At 33.4% G+C, this 20,545-nt stretch overlaps 1 protein-coding gene and 1 long non-coding RNA gene across 4 annotated transcripts; one reads left to right on the top strand and one right to left on the bottom strand.

The window, feature by feature from the left end:
* Nucleotides 1-2,521: 2,521 nt before the first annotated feature.
* LOC139818962 (uncharacterized) lies at nucleotides 2,522-6,517 on the bottom strand. Of its 3 annotated transcripts, XR_011733565.1 has the most exons (7): nucleotides 6,503-6,517; nucleotides 5,811-5,962; nucleotides 5,429-5,610; nucleotides 5,115-5,359; nucleotides 3,726-3,881; nucleotides 3,284-3,394; nucleotides 2,522-3,170 (listed from the first exon to the last, which is right to left on the bottom strand). It is a non-coding gene; the product is annotated as an uncharacterized lncRNA (long non-coding RNA). The 3 variants fall into 3 exon arrangements; XR_011733564.1 differs by lacking the exon at nucleotides 6,503-6,517 and having other exon boundaries at nucleotides 5,811-6,034; XR_011733566.1 differs by lacking the exon at nucleotides 6,503-6,517 and having other exon boundaries at nucleotides 5,115-5,355; nucleotides 5,811-6,034.
* A 9,267-nt stretch (nucleotides 6,518-15,784) lies between these two features.
* On the top strand, nucleotides 15,785-20,451 carry LOC139818904 (uncharacterized). Its single transcript, XM_071787934.1, has one exon. The coding sequence runs from the start codon at nucleotides 17,338-17,340 to the stop codon at nucleotides 20,449-20,451; it is 3,114 nt and encodes a 1,037-aa protein (XP_071644035.1). The 5' UTR covers nucleotides 15,785-17,337.
* The last annotated feature ends 94 nt before the right edge of the window (nucleotides 20,452-20,545 follow it).

Here is a 20,545-nt window from a genome sequence, read left to right as displayed (position 1 = left end):
TTCCAGATCAAATTGTGTCGATCAGACAAAGTGTTAAGTTTGCCCCGGCGGGGTGTCGAGTTTGCCCCGGCATTTTTCAATTCGAAAATTTGTCTTTGCGTCACTTTTCCTTTCCTGGCGGCAAAACATAGCGACGTACAGCAACTTTCTGAATCAATTTTCTACCTGAAGGAACACTCTTTAAATATATACCATTGAATTTGTCTAAAAATTAAATATTAAAAATTGCCTTTAAAAAAATAGTGTCGAGTTAGCCCCGGTCTCCCCTACTTTCAAACTAAAAATATTCATATTATAACGATAAAGACAGTTTAATCTTATTTTAAAAAATTAAATACTCTTTATATGTAAATACAAATAATGTTGATTCAATTTTATTATGTTACAATGAAGAAAAAGAAATCGAAAGAATAAAAGACATTGTGGATGCCCATAAAATGCATTCGCTCATTTTACTAACCAGTAATTCGCAAACGGAGAGACCAAATTAGTTGATAGGACCAAAATTTTTTTGTTGGCGAGTTTTGTTTTGTTGAATTAAATTAATTGATTTCTGCAAATGATTAGGTTGTTTAGAGAAACCAACGTCTTTTGTTGGAAAGTATTTGTTCCCTTAACAAATATTATTTAAATTTGTGTTGTCCGAAACAAAAATTATTGCTGTAGTTGCGATTCGTAGTTAATTCGTGACCCAACACATTATTTTTCTTCGTACAACACAATTTACTTTGTTCAAACAAATAGCCCTCGTATTTGGTTGTAGCAGAATTGGATCTTTTTTTCTTTGAACAAATATTTGGTTTCACATACATATTCTTGCAACAAAATTATTTTGTTTTTCCAACAAAAGTATTTGTTTGCTTATATAGAAACAAATAACTTATGTTGTGTCAACCAAAATTTGGTTATTTCCACCAAATGGGTTTCTCAGTGCAACAACGATGTTATAGACAGCGCATGGCAAAAAGAGCTTTCTCGCATTTAAAATACATCCAGCCGCGTATATTAAGCAGAGGCGAAAAGCGGATTGAGTTTCGGAACCTCATTATAATCAATAAAAATTATTTTTGAGTAATAAAAATATATTTTTTTTTATTGATTTATATATAATGCTTTGATGAGAGTAATTTATCTTTGTTTAACGCTGTATCATTTTAACATTTACATGTCAAAAATAAAGACATTCTCTAAATAAGAATGTTTTTTTCTGTGGGTGCTATTTGAGGACACCGCATTATCATTAAAATAATCATATTATTTATGTCACTCTTTAGGTGACAATTATTATATTTAAATTAAATTATAATATTCTTAAAATACAAGAATATAAAATTATTTTAAAAAAATTATATATTGTTGCTTATATATATGACACTAAATAATTGTGATTTAAATATATTCGTCTTGATTAAAGACTAACTTTTTTCTGTGTATATATTTAATTAGAGTAGATATAATTAAAAAATATGGAAATTAAAAAAAAAAAGATAAATTTTCTACAATTAACCCTTTCAGTCCCAGGCGGCGATATATTGACCACCTTTTGAGTCTTCTTTCCTTCATCGTAACTTTTAGTATAACTGCAAAAACTTGCATTTTTTTCTTTTTTATGTTGCTAAGGTTCAAACTTGATAATCAAGTAGCATATTTAGCAATATTGTTTATAGCTAAATTAATCCGGTTGATTTTTACAAATTCGTCCGCCATATTGGATCCGCCATTTTGAATTTTAAAAATCTGATTTCAGATTCGTAATCAGCGACCCCAAAAATCATATACTCAATGCGTTTTGTAGATATTTGGCTATTCCCTTAATTATGGGACTGAAAGGGTTAAGAGATACGGTAGTGTCTCGCACTAATAATAAGTGTACGCGTAGCGAAACACATTGCAGTCCAATCCCCAGGTAACACATATTAATTTCATGTACGTTTTTTGAACGTATACAGTTTCATAACTGTAAAGAACCACCCAGTAAGCAAAAAATCATTATTACAATGTTATTGCAACGATATTCTATAACTTGTAATGTTGTTAAATATGTAGTTCTTAATGTTGTATAGAACATCATTATGAACATACTTTGACCACGATTCCGAAATTTCAGTAATGTTGAAATGGGAGTGCCATAACGTTGCAAATAACATTGCGCTAAGGTTTTTCTATAATTCCTGTAATGTTTTTGACATAAAAATTTAAACGTACTATCAACTTTATTACAATATTATATTAAGATTACCGTAATATTAATTCTAACATTTATTTAAAGTTTTTATTGATGTTTTATTTCTATTACAGGCAACATGTTTTCAATAAATATGCAATAGTAATAAAATATCTCAATATTTATTGTCTAATTAATATTTAGATTGCTTTTATAGACCAGGCTGGGACAACTTTGAGCTCCAGAACCACGACACTTCTTTTCTATCTACGGAAAATAGGGGAGTGTTGTGACTCCGGAGTTCGAAGTTGCCCAGGCCTGTTATATACTAATCTGTATTAGGGAATAATTCACTAATTATCATAAAAAAAGTTTTATTTATATAAAAATAATATATACCATATATTACAGTTTTCAGTTTATCACAATAATATCTTTGGTGAAGATCACTGATCCTAGCGGAAGGTTTTGGGATAAAACTCATCTTTCAAATAAAAAAATCAGATTTCTGTCTCAAATCCAGGAAAAAATGCATTTTAAGGCAAGATCAGATGTGGTTCCACATCTTCGTCGTTGATCCTTGAATACAAACTAAACGTAATATTGAGAAAAAATGTCAAACCAAATAATTTTATCAAAATCTTCCTTTTTATTTGAAATGTGTCCCCTCGAATGAGGGTGTTAGTGCCTTCGACCTTATCCTTTTAGATCATATAGCACAAATCACTATTTCTAATGTATAAAAATTTTCTTTTTACTATTGCCTAGACCTATGTATTTTTTTTCATTCTACAAACTTTCTAAAACGGATTATTAAACCACATACAGGTCTTTCAATCCTTAAACCATTTACTTCCTCTTAATCAACCCCTTACAGGGAAACAAGTTAAACGAGGACTGTATATGCGGGATGCAGACTGAGTCGAGATCAAACCTAAGACCCTTTTGTTACTATAATAATCACTCGCGCGGAGCCACGCAAGTAAGATAATATATTTATCACTTCCTGAAAAATAAAAGTAGAATTAAATTAGTGAAAAAGCTACTTATAAATTATAACGCGGCAAACTATAATAATTTTATTTTATAGAGAGTATATACCAAAATACATTACATTACCTTTTTAATGTTTTTTTCTTTCCTTACGGACGTTTGCGAATCTGAACCACTCCATTACAAAGTGTTCAAAATCTTTTTCTGTATTCCGAGGGAATATTGCTCTAAAAGCTTCTGGAATAAGAAAAATTCAATACAGTTTATTGTTAGATGAAAGAAATAAATAATGTTAATTTAACGGCAATTAAAACTTATGATAATTATTGAAATAACACAAAAGTTTCCGGAATAGTTTACATATATACTAAATCGATCAAAAGTATTAGTTTATGGATATATATATATTTTTCTTTTATTTTGTAAGAATTTTTAACGTGTATGTGTGTCCTGCTTTTTAACGATGATTGCCACAAAAAAATAGGAGATAATTTTAATAAATTCTGAGACATAAAATATAACATTTAATACTGCAAGTAATATATACATCTCTTAAAAAATTACTTACTTTTAATGCTCAGAATTGCATATCTCCAATTTTATAATTATTTTTTTGGCCAGTCCATAAACACATGGAGGCTAAGTCATCAGAAAATGTAGCACTCAAACTTCTTCTAATAAAATCCTTTTCATGTTTCCCTCCAATTAACATAACCTTGTTCACCTGAAAAATTTATACTTGTAATTCTATATAATGCAGTTTATTATTATAAATTGCAAGGAAAATAATTCAGAAGACTTTTAAAATATAATAACACATATTATGGGATATTATAGAACACATTAAAGGACATATATTATAGATATAAGTTTGTAAAAAGAGTCAGAGTAACCATTTTTGGTTTTAGACCCATTGGGTGCTCCTCTTCAAGATTCTATTTGATCGTTTTATACATAAAACATACAGTTGAATACATTATAGAAATTAATACAAATACATTTTGATTTTTGAAGGACACCATATTTGAAAACTTTACCGACAAAATTCTACCTTCTTTTAGAAAATTTACATATATCGCATTGGTTGCATAGAATTACAAATGCTTTTACATAATAAAAATAGGTGTAAATCAATTAGAGCATTTGCTCAATATATCACAAAAATGATTAAAAAATTTCAAAGTAAAGATCTCGAGCTGTCAATGTAAATATTTATCTGTTACAAAAATTGTACAACTTTTATATATTATCAGTATGTTTGGTCCGTTAAAGAAAATTGTAAAAAAATATTACTGTACCATTTCCATTAAATTTAAAAGCTTAAAAATATACGAAAAGTTTGCAAGAAGATTTTTATATATAAATACTTAATCTTTCTGCTAAATATGGTAAAACAAAGCAACACACATTTATATATAGAATATCTATATGCATAAAAGACTTGAACAATGTAGTGTGAATGCGTTAGTACTTATTTGATATGACGTTTGGATGATTTTGTCTGTATGTTACTGACACTTTTAGAGTTTTCATCTATTTTTTCATCTAATAAATTGTGTCATAAACAAAAAATATATGCGTATGTTACGCCACAATCAAAATCACTATAAACATAGTAGATACAGATAATGCGCAATTACTATCTTTGCTATACCTAGGCACTACATTGAAAATAATACCAAAAAATCGGTAAAAATTACAAGTCCTGGTGATCTCTTTGTCGACTCTAAATTACAAATATTATATTTACTACTCTTGGAGAGAAAGGGAGAAAGAGGGAGAGAGAGGGAGAGGGAGAGGAGATATCTCTTACAGTCTTTTCTTAATTCTTAAATTTTTAAAGTCTGATTTTATTGTGTAAATTTATATCTACTACGATTATGTAACTACTAACCCGAAATGTTATTTGTAAATGTTTATAGAATTAATTATAATTGTGATAAGCAGCTTTACTTACAACTTGCATGAAAGCTTCTGGATCAGTTTTTAGCATATCTTCAAATTGTCAATGGAAGATAAGGGGAGATATTGTCCAATCTTTGTATCTTGTATAATATACTTTCCTCAGAATATTGTTCAGCCTCGCGGTCCGAGTACATCAAAAATATGTTCGATCCTTTTAATACTTTGGTATATTTCTTTTCTTCTGCAAATCTCTCTCTTATATATAGGTCGAAAAATAGATCTTAAATCACCAGCTACCTATTTACAGCACATATAGATAATTGAGTTCTTATCATTAATATGCAAGTTTTAGAATATAATAATTACCCATATAAAAATGTTGTATACAATTAAAAGTGCTCGACAGCACAAGCACAAACGTATACGTATATATGACACACTCACGCATCATACGTATATGTAAGATAATGCGACTACAGTCTCCAGAACTATTACTGCTTCCGATTGACTGTTGCGACAAGCGTGCGTCTGCTCATGATCTCGAACAGCTGAAAATAATCGGCAGTAAATTGCAAGAAAATAGCAAATAATTCCACTATATAGCTTCTACCGATACCCAAAGAACGTTATTTGTAGTTAACCTAAATTATAGGTTATAGATCATCATATCAGCTACTATTCATAGCACGTATGGTTAATTGAGTTCTTATTATTAATATACAACTTTTAGAATATAATAGTTACTTACTTATATATAAATATACTGTAAATAAAGAGCACTCCGCACTGCTCGATCCACACGCGTGTATACGCACTCACGCATCGTACGTAGGATAATGTACGCATCATGGCTGTTGTCTGTCGCGATGAGCGTTGCGCACAATATGAAACAATAACATTCTAACAACAGAAAATTAATATACTACCAACGTTATTTCCAAGTCCAAATTACAAGGAATTTTGAACTGTTGCATTGATCTCAAATAAATGTCAGAGTAACATTTGAAAAATATTTTCTGTAACGTTTTTAAAATATTTTAACAACATTCAGAAAAATCATATTACGAAATAATATTTTTCAAATATGTGTATAATATTATTAAAAAACGTTTAAAAAATACACATAAAGTCAATATTTCTAAACGTAAATTTAATGTTCCTTGCTTACTGGGCATTAAGAAACGTTTGAACAAAATGTTTTTGAAACCATGATTTAAGAAACGTACCGTATTCTTTACGTTTCTACAGTTAACAAAAATACCTATTTGTTAAAGTTTTCCTTCCAAAATTATAATTTGCTTTATCTATATATACATATAATAGCTTTAATAGCTTTTTTGAAACTTTTGAATTTATATATTGCACTAATTATTACACAAAATAAATCATTTTATCCGTGCACATATATCCACTTATTTACTTTAATTACTTTTGTCTTACTGGCCTTAATCTATTTGTTATCGGACAAATCTGAGCTTGGAAAACTTCCAACAGTTGCAAAATAAACGTTCTGCTGAACGTGGCCATTGAAAGAACATTTTATACGTGTGATCCGTTTTGAAGAACTTCCTGAACTGGTGCACAATAATAATGCAATTAAGTTAGAGTGAGACAAGTATATTTTGTTTTACTTTAACTTATTGCACGAATGTGCACCAGTTCAGGAATTTCTTCAAAAAGAATAGACGTCATAGATGGTATATGCATAAAGCTTCTAGAACATTCTTACGCATGTCTCAAAGATATCATAAACACGTTCAAAAGACGTGAAAAGTAGGAATTTTAAATGTCTTAAAACAAAACGTTTCTATAATAGTTTTTTAAACGTTATTTTATTGGAAAAGAAACGTTTTATCGAACGTTTTTCGAATGGACATTTTTACTCATAAGAAACGTTTCTAGAAATCGGTTATGAAACGTTTCGGAAAAACGCTTATAAAACATTTCTGAAACGTGTATGTGTTACCTGGGTCTATACGCGAGCCGATGCGCCACGTGTTGAGAGATCCTTAGATTGTTGAATCTTAATAACGGCTGAACCAATCTCAGGTAGTACATACACGTTTCAGAAATGTTTTATAAGCGTTTTTCGAAACGTTTTATAACCGATTTCTAGAAACGTTTCTCATGAGTAAAAATGTCTATTCGAAAAACGTTCACTGGAACGTTTCTCTTCCGATAAAATAACGTTTAAAAAACTATTATAGAAACGTTTTGTTTTAATGATAAAAACATTTTAGATAAAGACATTTAAAATTTCTACTTTTCACGTCTTTTAAACGTGTTTATAACGTTTTTGAGACATGCGTGAGAATGTTCTAGAAGCTTTATGCATAGACCATCTATGACGTCTATTCTTTTTTGAAGAAATTCCTGAACTGGTGCACATTCGTGCAATAAGTTAAAGTAAAACAAAATATACTTGTCTCACTCTAACTTAATTGCATTACTGATGTGCACCAGTTCAGAAAGGATTCTTTAAAACGGAACACAAATGTATAAATGTTCTTTCAATGGCCACGTTCAGCAAAACGTTTATTTTGCAACTGTTGGAAGTTTTCTAAGCTCAGATTTGTCCGATGACAAATAGATTAAGACCGGTAGGACAAAATTAATTTAAGTAAATAAGTGGATATATGTACATATTGTGCATGGATAAAATGATTTATTTTATGCAATAATAATTAGTGCAATATAAATTTAAATGTTTCAAAAAAGGCTATTAAAGCTATTATATATATATATAGATAAAGCAAATTATAATTTTAAAAGAAAAACTTTAACAAATAGATATTTTTGTTAACTGTAGAAACGTAAAAAATACATTTTTTAAATCATGGTTTCAGAAACATGTTTGTTCAAACGTTTCTTAATGGTTCTTTACGGTTATAAAACTATGTATACGTTCAAAAAACGTATATGAAACTATAATATGTGCTACCTGGGATCAAATCCTGAGTAGGTTCAATCGATAGTTTGGGTTTGAATTATGCAATAAAATTGCTTTTATTTTTCGTCTACGAGCGGAGATATTACAATGCAAAATCCGAAAGTATTATATTAAGATACGTCATTGTCGTCGCTCAAGAAAGGGAGGAGATACGTGTCTTTTTCGCTTTTCGTTAATGGATGACGTAGTTCTTCGCTAACGCTGCATTAAAAATAATGGTAATTGTTGAGGATATCTTCAGCGTCTCCATATATACACAGAAAAAAATAATATTTTTGTTTTGAAAATATTTTTAGTTTTAACGTGGAAATCTTGAAATGAGATTATATTGCGTTAAACTTGCTTGAAGAAAACTTTGCTTGAATAAAGTCATTACATATTTCAACTTTTTATTTCAATATTTTTTTCTTGTTGCACTATACAATGACTTTATTCAAGCAAGTTTAACGCAATATAATCTTACTTCAAAATTTCCATGTTAAAACTAAAGATATATTTTCAAATTAAGAATATTCTTTTTCTCTGTGTATACGTAAGGAATATCTGATCTGAGCATATTTCCGTGGGGTTAAAGTCTAAGAGGAAAAGAGAATCTTTATTTAATCAATTAAAATGGTGTCCTCTCAGGAAGGATTTCTGATAATAAGACAAAGATATTCTTGACATGTTTAATCTCATCACAACTTGAAGTAGTATAAAAATAAAACATTATTGAGATTAAATCAATAATTCCTATTCTTTTCTCTCGAATAAAATAAGATTGATATCTTGACTTAATATCTTCAGAGACAATTAAGAGATACACACATATATATATATATATATATATGTATATATATATGTAACATATATATATATATAACATATATATAACATATATATAACATATATATATAACATATATATATAACATTATATATATATGTAACATATATATATAATGATAGATATGTAACATATATATATATATATATATATATATGTTACATATCTATCATCTATCTATATATTGTTGCGCTCGCCGAGTCGTTCGTTCACTCACACACGCTCACACTCCCGACGCTCACGGAAATAACAGAAACACTGCAGTTATAACAAGAATAATCTCGATGTTTATTATAACGTCGCGATACAGGAGAGCGTGGACCACGTCCGCACGGTCCAGCAGCTCGAGAACAAATCTATCAGCTGTTTCATTAAATCAATAAAATCAATAACTGGCTCGTTACTAAGGACAGGCTACATTCGACTTTCCGTTGCACGCTTCAGCTCGGTGTCGGAAAGGTATACCGGGCGGCATGCACGCAACAATATTATATATATAAATTTAAGCTTATATATATTCTTGCGTTTAAATTAAATTTTTACGCAATGTTATAACGCGCGATGTGTTAGTGCCACAATATTTGGCGCGAGCTAGGCCGATGAGTTACCGTCTTTTGTCGACGCCAATATAAAGATCGATTTAGACACAGGATGGAGACAATAGGAATCCTTGTCTAATATGTTTCTGTCCGTGTACGGTACGGATACGGTACGGGTACGGCACGGTTGTGTCTGAATCGACCTTAATCGAAAATATATGATCCACTAGACGCTTCAAACGCTTTAGAGCATCATTTGGTCCTTGTTTAACATTTGATAAACAACAAGGATAAAATGTTTCCAAGAGCGTTTGGAGCGCCAAGTGAATCGGTTTTCGAGAACAAAGTGTTAGAGTTTTTGCACAAGACTCTCGTATGGTAACATAGCGTAACGTAATGTGGATCAACGCACAAGAAACGTATCAGGTACGGCGTTAGGCTGGAGCTACACTATGCGCGTTTTCGCGAATCGGATTCGCGAATCGGATTCGCGAATCGTGCATTTGTATACTATACCATTTGTATACCATTCGTGCTAAGTACACATGGTATACAAATGCACGATTCGCGAATCCGATTCGCGAAAACGCGCATAGTATAGCCCCAGCCTTATACATTCTTGTGCGTTGACTCACGTTACGTTACGTTACCATACGAGAGTCTTGTGCGGAGGTTCTAAAGCCGAAATCACATAATTTCTTGAATGATTAGCATGCTGCTATATGCTTACTCTGATGCATGCATATAGATACGTTCATGCATTGAGCGAGGTCAGCGAAGCACGCTGGCATGCATCATTACATGTACCAATTAAAACATTGAAAATAGTCACGCGCTCGAGCAATCGACAGTATCTTCAGAAATATTTTAATTATGTGCTAATTTTATAGTACATACACGTCAAACGTCAGATTCGAAAATGTCGTGGAATAAAAAACAAATAACAATATTAATAGAAGCATATAAAAATAAACCTACATTGTTAAACACTCAAATTACCATAATAAACATTTACGTAATAAAGCTCTACAAAGAATAAAAAATTAGAAACTTGCACATTGGTTCCTCATCATTCATTACAGATCACTATATACCATTGCTATTATTTTATTTCGCTCATAAAACTCTTCTTATGAGGAAGCTTGTATTTTATTTGATGCATAATTATTAGTATTTATTAGTTTGGCTTCCTCATAGAGGAAGCTTTATTTTATGAGCGAAATAAAATAACAGTAACGGTAGCGATCTGTAATGATGAGGAAGCAATGTGCAAGTTTCTAATTTGCACACTTTTTAAATTGTAAATTTAATCTTTTTATGAATTGAAAAAGAGTCAGCTTAATAGCACAAGTGGGGTTTTACAATAATTGACGCAATGTCAAATCGATATTGACTTCGGGAGTTCAAGCTATATGGTCTATACCTATATGGATTTCGCATATGGACCTTTAATCGTGTATAAAGCTGGGTCTAATCAACCAAATCCTAAATAATTATATATGAAATAGGGACAGAAAAGATTGAAGAAAATAATAGAATTAAAAATAGCCCGATATCTCCAAATTTGCGGAAGTTATAGCTATCACAAAAAAATAATGGACTTTGATCGCGTATAAAGCTGGATCTAATCAATCAAATCTTAAAGAATTATATATTATATGAAATAGGGGTAGAAAAGACTGAAGAATATATAATAGAATTAGAAATAACCTGATATCTCAAAATTTGCGGAAGTTAGAGCAGCCATGGACATTTCTAAAAAAATTCAAAATTTTATAAAGAAAGAACTCTTTTACCGATCTCCACCAAATTCAATATCAACCTTTCTTTATAATGATACTCTACATTAAAAAAAAAAATTAAGCCTGATATCTTAAAATTTGCGGAAGTTAGAGCAACCACAGATCTCAAATCCGTACACACACACACACACACACACACACACACACACACACACACACACACACACACACACACACACGCACGCACGCACGCACGCACGCACGCACGCACGCACGCACGCACGCACGCACGCACGCACGCACACGCACACGCACGCACACGCACGCACGCACGCACGCACGCACGCACACACACACACACACACACACACACACACACACACACACACACACACACGCACGCACGCACGCACGCACGCACGCACGCACGCACGCACTACACGCACGCACGCACGCACACACACACACACGCACGCACACAGAGAACACTCTGAACATATTAGCATCAAAAACTCAAAAAACAATCTTTTTTTTGGTTTTTTCTACCCCTATTTCATATATAATTCTTTTAAATTTGATTAATTAGACCCAACTTTAAACGCAATCAAAGGTTTATATACGAAATTTACGAAAACAAATTAAGCTTCCTCTATGAGAAAGCAATAATGAAGTGCAAAAAGTATGCCCAAATACAGAAATTAAAGAATGTATGAACAAATGTTAATAACATACAATGTAGGTTTTTTTATATACCTATATTAATATTGTTATTTGTTCTTTATTCCACGACATTTTCGAATTTGACGTTTGACATGTACTACGAAATTAGCACAATTGAAATTTCTTTTCTGAAGATGCTGTCAATCGTCTGTTCGATCGTGATTATTTTCAATGTTTTAATTGGTACTACATGCAATGATGCATTATGCCAGCGTGCCTCCGTATATGCATGCATTAGAGCAGGCATAGCAGCTTGTTAATCATTCAAGAAAATCATACTTCGTGTGATTTTTTTATATACGACAGTCGTAGTCGTGCATCGCTACGCCATGTTATATTATGCTTTGGCCCTAAAGCCGGTTCTACAATACGTCGCAAATGATGGCAACTGCTAGTTGAAAAGTGTTATTTCCACGTTGCGCTTGTCAATTGCGGTTGTCAAAAGAGAGTTGGCGAACTTTTAACTTTTTTGGCGACAGTAACTGGCAATCAGCAATCAGAAATAACATTTTTCAACTAGCAGTTGCCATCGTTTGCGACGTATTGTAGAACCGGCTTAAGTGTTTACATCTACGTCGTAGCCGTGGACATAAAGTAAGGCAGAGTAAAAACGTAAGTCATAAAAGCTATATTCTATAATAGACTTTTACGTATTACGTTTTTCTTTGCCTTAATTAATATCTACTATACGCTACGACATACGTTTCGTTTTCTGTCATCAGCCATACACGAGTAACGTGTTCGTGATGCCTGTGGTAGATCTGATTATTTATTACTTGTGGTGGATAAATAAAAAAGTTACCAAACAATATCTGTGTTTTCGCTCATAAAAACCTTTATTTTTCATTCAATCACAAAAAGGAACTTCAAAGAATAATATAAGATTCCTGACAATCTACAAATTCTTTTTTCGCAAGAGTAGAATAAGATTTCCTTCAGATCCGTCTATCGTTGAATCAAGAATATTATGAAATTGTCACAAATTTTTATCTAAATCTTTTTGAGAAAGTTAGAGAAAATAATATCAAGACTATTTTATTCTGGTTATTCTTTTTTAAATACTAAATATGATTAGTGCTATTTCGATCCTATGTTATGATAGATTAAAGAGTAATAGCATATTGTATCCAGAAACCTTTTCTGTGGGTGCGGTGACGGTTAATTAAAATATTAATGTATTAATAATAAAATAAAATACCACATTATTAATAATAAATTTTATTATTAATAATAAAAGAAAATCATTGAGTATGATTTTCTTAGCTTGAATTCAATAACTTCTTGTTTATCGTTTAGTTATTTTACCTGGAATTATCGGGTGCGCAAATTGTAAGTTTGCTTTGTTCCCAAAGCAATAAAAAACGTAAAAACGTAAATAAAAACGCAAAAAAAACGAGTAATCACGTTATGAAAAAATATATTTGTAGGCATATATTTTATGTTACCTTTATATGTTCATAAATCTCATTACGAATCACCGCATCCACAGAAAAGACTTCTAGATACAATGCTATTACTCTTCAATCTATCATAAAATAGAATCGAAATAGAGCCAATCATATTTAGTATTGAAAGAAGAATATTTTAATCTTAAATAGAGGAATTCTTAAATCTAGAATAAAATAATCTTGATGCTATCCCTCTAATTTTCTCAGAAAGATTTAGATAACAATTTGTAACAATCTCATAATATTCTTTATTCAACTATAGACGGATCTAAAGGAAATCTTATTGTATACTCTTGCGGAAAAAAAATTTGTACACTGAGAAAAAATTTTTTTAGATTTTAGTAAATATGATTTTGCATACAACTGTGACTTTATTTATTAAAATAAAAAAAAATTTCCTTTTATTAGTATATTGTTTCTCAGTAAATACACATATACTAATAAAAAGAGAAATTTTCTTTATTTTAATAAATAGAGTCACAATTGTATGCAAACTAAAATATATACTAAAATTCAGAACATTTTTTTCTCAGTGTAGATTGTCAGAAAATCTTATGTTATTCTTCCAAGATCCTTTTTGCGATAGAATAAAGTAAAGGTTTTTGCGAAACACAGATATTAATTGGTAACCTTTTATTCATAATAAATCAGATCTACCACAGGTAATAACTAGATCCGCCACAGGCACGAACACGAGAGAACGCATATGGCTGAGAGAACGAGACGTCTGTCGTAGTATAGATATTAATTAAGGCAAAGATAAACGTAAGACGAAAAATGTTGTTGTACAATAGCCTTTCATGACTTACGTTTTACTCTGCCTTACTTTATATCCACGACTACGATGTTGATGTAAACACTTACGCTTCGTTCTCGGTCAATAGCGTATCACGTTATTGGCGTTGACGAAAGACGGTAGCACACATCGGTTTCGCGCTAAATACTGTGGCGCTGACACGGCTAACATCGCGTGAAGATCTAGTCTAAACGCAAGAATATATAAGCTTAAATTTATATATATTACTCTTGTCTCAAGATATTAAGTCAATCTTATTTTATTCGACAGAGGAGAATAGGAATTATTAATTTAATCTTAATATTGTTTTATTTTTATACTGCTTCAGGTTGTGATAAGATTAAACATGTCAAGAATATTTTTTGTCTCGTTATTAAAAATCCTTTCTGAGAGTGCGCGGCTTATCTTAATGTGATTTCTGCATCTTATCGGATTCCATTCACTACATCGACCCGTTATCATCTAATTTTGTTGGAATTACCCGGGAAAAAAGGATTAGATCTGACCAGATCAAATTATATCTGGTCAGATATGCTCAGATATGACTTCTGTCTCATATGTACATGTTCTCATGTCTACGCAAATCTGGTCATATGTGTTAATATATAACTATATAGAGTGTAATCTGGTCTTCTTAGATTGAACCATATCTCCTCGTTTGTAGTGATAAATTTCAAGACAATTTCTTTAGCACGAGCAAATAATGTTTTTGTGTACGTGGTATACATTTTTAATATCAAAATTGTTCTTTCTACGGAAGAAGAATTGTTTCGCAATATACGAAAAATCTGATGAAACATTGTACCTTTTCTTCCGCATTATCCACGTTTTCCTTTCTTTATGCTATCTAGCAGTTATAACTATAACTATGTAGATATCATTGGTACATATCTACGTAATTATATGTGTTCTGTAAATTTACGTTAAGATTAGTAGTAATTTTGCGACGGAAAATTATTATGCAGGAACTTTTTCCAAGCCCATAGCACTCGAAATCTAAAAATTAAATAAATAAAGGTTTGTAAAACAAAAATTTTTATACAAAATTGTTGATTAGAAAATTTTACATTTGCTTTTATTTATATCCGAACATCCCTGTTGTTTACTTAATTTGTTTACTTAATTGTCGCTAGTACTTCAGATTAATCTCTTATCCAAGATTAATTTTAACGTTGTGTGACAGTCATAATTCGGGGAATGTCCCGGTAGTAATGAAACTGTTGAATCCCGGGACATCTCCCACACGCCTGAAGTAGGCCACCCGCGGTAAGAGTCCGGCATAACCCTTGGCTCCTACTCGGGGGCCGAGGGTATCCATGATGAATTTCCTTCGCGAAAAGAAATGTCATATCTAATCCAAAATCCCTTTAAGTTTTAATATTGAGCGAAATTAATGTGCTTTCGTCTAGATTGATTAATGTTTGAATAGTGTTCCTTTGTTTGTCGAAAATTTTTGAATTTTGTCCGAAAGACCACAAAAATTTATAAATGATTATTTCGGACAAGCACTAACAATAAGTATAACTTATCCTTTCTTTTAATACAATTAAAAAACTTCTGAAATAGTGAGAGCTAGGCACTCGGCCACTACTGATTATATAATAATATTTATCAAATTTAGACAATTGAACAAAAAAATTCTCAAAAATTCTAAATGTAAATATTTATTAATTTAATTGTTATAATGATTTTTGTTCGTTATTACAATAAAGGGGTGATCGACTTCCGGGATTGAGTAAGTAGAGAGAGGCACGCCTGTCAAACGGTCAGTGTTTTTCGAGCTCATCTGCCGTTCCTTCGCCGTGGGGCGATTTTGTTTCAGGTAGTTTGCATTCTCAAATATGCAGGACTGACTGCAGATATAAGTCAGCAGTGAGGGAGTCGAACTACGGACGAATTCGGGGATTCTGTGCGGCTGCGACAATTTGGAGGTTAAGGGTAGAGGCGGAAACAGGCACGGAGAAACCGGAGTCGGAGCAGCACGAAAGCAGGTCGATAAAGAAGAGAGTGACAGGAGGAAAGAGGTGCCGAAGGGATAAGAAGCGAGAAAAAATTCGGATGGACGAGAAGAAGGAGGGGGACAAGAAAATAGATATTAATCTTAAGAAAAGCGAGAAGGAAAAGAGGACGATAGAAAAAGGTACGGGAGGCAGGCCCACGAGGGCGGAGGAGCTGTCAAAAATAAGGAATAGGACAGGAAGCCAAGGATCAATTACAGAATACGTAAGGAAAAGAGGAAGGGAAGAAGAAAAAGAAATAGCAGAAAAAGCGGAAAAGGAAATTTTGGAAAATTTCAGCAAAGAAAAAAGGGTGATAAGATCGCCGCCAAACAAGGTTAAAAGAGAGGAAAAGAAAGAAGGAGATATGGATGTGGAAAGAATGCTGAAAGAGATTTTAGTGAAAATGGATGATCAAGAGAGAGAAAGAAAGAAGGATAAAGAAGAGTTAATGAAAAAGATACACGACCTGTGTGAGGATTACAGAAAGAGAGAACTGCTTTGGGAAGAGCAGAAAGCGAGTTTAGAAAATAGAATAAAACAGCTGGAGGAGAAAGTGGAGAACAGGGGAGGTGAAAAGGTAGAGAGCACTGAACTAATGAAGAAGATGAAGGAGATGGAAAGAAACGCCGAATTAGCCGAAAGGAGAAGAAGAAAAAAACAACATAATCATAAAAGGAATGAAAGTAGAAAATGGAGGAGAAAGAAAAGAGAAGATGGAGAAATTTCTTGAAGAAGTCACTAAAAAGAAGGTGGAAGTGGACGAAGTGCAGGCAATTGGCCGAGGAGAATACAAAATGACGCTAGTAAGATTCAATAGATGGGAAGATAAAAAAGAAATAATGGCAAAGAGGAGGGAGATAGGAAAGGCAAGAAACATATTTATGGATGACGATCTGACGGCAACAGAGAGGCAGATACAAAAACAGCTATGGAGTATGGTAAAAGCAGAGAGAGAAAAGGGGAAGAAAGCAACGGTAGGATATCAAAGAATATGGATAGACAATTGCGAATGGAAATGGAATGAAAGAACCGAAATGCTGGAAAGTAGAGATGCTTTTCGGAAAGAGTAGAGAATAGAGAGGATAGGGAGAGGGAGAGAGAGGGAGTGAGAGAGGAGGGAGAAGAAGAAAATAAGGTGGAGAAAGAAAGAGGGTTAAGGATATGCTTTTGGAACGTGGCGGGACTGGCTAATAAATGTGAGGAAACATGGGACTATTTGGAGAATTTTGACGTGATAGGACTAGTTGAAACATGGATGGAAGAAGACAAATGGAAGAAGATTAAAAATAAATTGCCCGATAAATTCATTTGGAATTGTGTACCAGCGAAAAGGGAGCACAGGAAAGGAAGAGCAAAGGGAGGGATAATAACAGCAGTCAACAAGAATTTGAAACTTATAGAGGTTAGGGAGATTAGCGACAAAGTGGTAGAAAGCAGATTAGAGTATAATGGAAACAAATGGAGAATAATCACGCTGTACAGCCAAAAGATGGAGGATACGATGGAAACACTAAGGGAGAGGATACAAGAAGAGGACGAAGAATGGTTGCTAGTAGGAGGTGATTTCAACGCGAGGACGGGAAGCGGAGGAGGACCGATAAATGAGGAGGAAGAGAAAGAAAAGAGAAGTGAGACCAGAAAGTCGGTAGATAAAGTTGTAAATAGAGAAGGACGTATATTAATAGATAAAATAGAAGAGAGAGGATGGGCTATATTAAATGGGAGTTTCGGAAGGGAAGGGGGATGGACGTATATAGGAGAATTGGGATCATCGGTTATAGACTATATCTTAGGGAATGACAGAGCAGGAGAAGAAATTAATATGGTGGAAGAAGGAGTTAGAACGGAATCGGATCACGTCCCGCTGGAGGTGGAGTTGACAGGACCACGAGTGTTGGAGACAGGGAGAAAGGAGAAAGAAATGGAATTAGAGAGAAGCGACTGGACAGAAGAAGGGAGGAAAGAATATCATGAGAAATGTGAAGGATGGTCGAGCACACAAATAGATACAGAAGACATCTGGAGGGAGATGAAAGAGAAAGTAAAGAGCGCTATCACGAAGTATAAGAAAAGGATAATACCATGGAGATTAGGAAGAAAAGAATGGTATAATAAAGAATGGAAGGAAAGGAAAAGGAGATTGAGGAGATTGATGAGGGACTGGAAGAAGGGAAGGATCGGAAAAGAAGAATATGTGAGGGAAAGAAAGGAGCACAAGGAATGGTGTAAGGAGCAGAAGATGAGGCACGAAAGGGAGGAAGAAGAAAAGTTAAGGAACATTAAAAATGAAGCGGAAGCGTGGAAGTATATAAATAAATACAGGAAAAAGAAAACTGAGGGGATAAGCGAGGAGATACAAATGGATGAGTGGAGAGACCACTTCATGGAAATGTTAGAAGGGACAAAGAAAAGAGTGGTGTTAGACATTGAAGAGGAGGAAGAAGATGGCACGAGAGGGGAGGTAACAGAGGGAGCCGAAGAAATATCGAGGGAAGAGGTGATTGAAGTAATAAAGAAACTGAAGATGGGAAAGGCAACAGGAGAGGACGGGATTGAGAACGAGGCGTGGAGATATATGCAAAAAGATGTAGGTGAAGAGTTCCTGAAGCTAATTAACAGAATATGGAAAGGAGAGAGTATACCGGGAGATTGGAATAAAGGCATGATTAGTCCAATATATAAAAAAGGAGAGAGAAACGACCCAAAAAATTACCGAGGAGTTACTTTAATGAATACGGCGTACAAGATATATGCAAGTATCTTAAATGCGAGGCTGGAGAGGGAGATGGGGGCCAAGTTAAGGGAAGTGCAATTCGGGTTTAGAAGGAATAGAGGAACGATGGATGCAGTATACACAGTAAACTATGTAGCGAATAAGGAGCTGAGTAAGAAAAGTGGAAAGGTTTTTGCATTCTTTGCTGATCTTAAGGCAGCTTTCGATAAAGTAGATAGAAGGAAATTGAATAAAATTATGAGGAAGATAGGAATTGAAGATAATTTGAGACGAAGAATAATGGAGACATACAAAGAAACGAAAAATGTAGTGAAGATAAGAGATAAAAAGACAGAGGAATTTTGGACAGGAAAGGGACTAAGACAAGGATGCCCGTTGAGCCCGAACCTATTCAACTTATACATCATGGATTTAGAGGAAGGAATGGAAAAAGGACAAGCAGGAGGCCTGGTGATAGGGAAAGAAAAATTCTGGACAATATCATACGCAGATGATATAGTGTTAATGGCGACGAGAGAGGAAGAATTGAAGGAAATGATGAGGAGGCTCAAGAGGTATTTGGAAGGGAAGGGTTTGAGTTTGAGTCCAGAGAAATCAAAGATAATGGTGTTCGAGAAAGCTAGGGGGAGAAGGAAGAAAAGGGAATGGAAATGGGGAAGAGAAAACATAGAGGAGGTCAAAGAAATAAAGTATCTGGGATATATTCTACAGAAGAATGGGGGAGCGGAGAATCATATAAAGGATAGGATGAAGAAGGCTACAATAGCGATGAAGAGGACATGGAGCATTGGAGAGAGAATATTTAAAGAAGATTTTGAAAGAAGGATGAAAATGTTCGAGGCACTGGTAGAAAGCGTGGCATTATACGGAGCTGAAGTATGGGGGTGGCTATATGAAAGCAGATTAGATGTGATAAAAAGAAAGTATGTTAAATGGATTTTAGGATTGGATAGTAGAACCCCGAATTATGTAATAGCAGAAGAAACCAAAATGAAGGAAATAAAAGTAAGGGCAATAAGGAGAGCTGTGAGGTATGAGGAGAAGGCGAGACAGTCAGGAAAGATAATAGTTCAAGCATGTATAAAGAATCTAGAGAGGAGCAGACCAAGGAAAGAAGAAAGTAAGTGGGAGAAGAAGAGAAGAGAACTGATAGAGAGGGCAGGAATGGAGAAGGAGCAGCTAAGGAGAGAAATGGAGGCGGGAGACCGAGAGGCGGTGGGGAATCTTGTAAAGAGAATAGAGGAAAAAGAGAAGGAGGAGAGACAGATAAAGATAAACGAGTCAAGGTACAATAGTAGCTATAAAGAGATCTTAACAGAGGAGTTACCAAAGTATCTACTAGGAAAGAAGAAGAAAAAGGATAGAATGCTGATAGCCACTATAGCCAGATACAGATGCGGAAGTGAGGTGAAAGGCAGTCAACATTGGAGAGAGGAGGAAGATAGAAGGTGCAGAATATGCCAAAAAGAAGAGGAGAACATAGAGCATATACTAAAAGAATGTGAAGCGACAAAAAGCGAGATACAGTTAAAAGAATTTTTAGGAGAGGAAGGAAAAGGACTAGAAGTAATGAAAAGGATAGAAAGGGTTAGAAAAGAAGCGGAGGAAAGGGAAGGGATGGAGGGTGAAGAGTAGGAAGGGAAATTGAAAGACAGTTAGAATGTTGAATTAGTTTTAGAGTTAGCTAAAATGATCTAAGTGATGTATAATATATATGTATGTTAAAGAG

Source organism: Temnothorax longispinosus, chromosome 9, assembly GCF_030848805.1.
Source record: "Temnothorax longispinosus isolate EJ_2023e chromosome 9, Tlon_JGU_v1, whole genome shotgun sequence".
Taxonomy (NCBI): Eukaryota; Metazoa; Arthropoda; class Insecta; order Hymenoptera; family Formicidae; genus Temnothorax; species Temnothorax longispinosus.
The sequence above is the reverse complement of the archived record's forward strand: the minus strand, read 5'-3'. Positions and strand labels throughout refer to the sequence as shown.

What these genes read in the sequence shown, in the direction of transcription:
- LOC139818904 (XM_071787934.1), top strand. Translation starts at nt 17,338, where the DNA reads ATGGAAGAAGACAAATGGAAGAAGATTAAAAATAAATTGCCCGATAAA.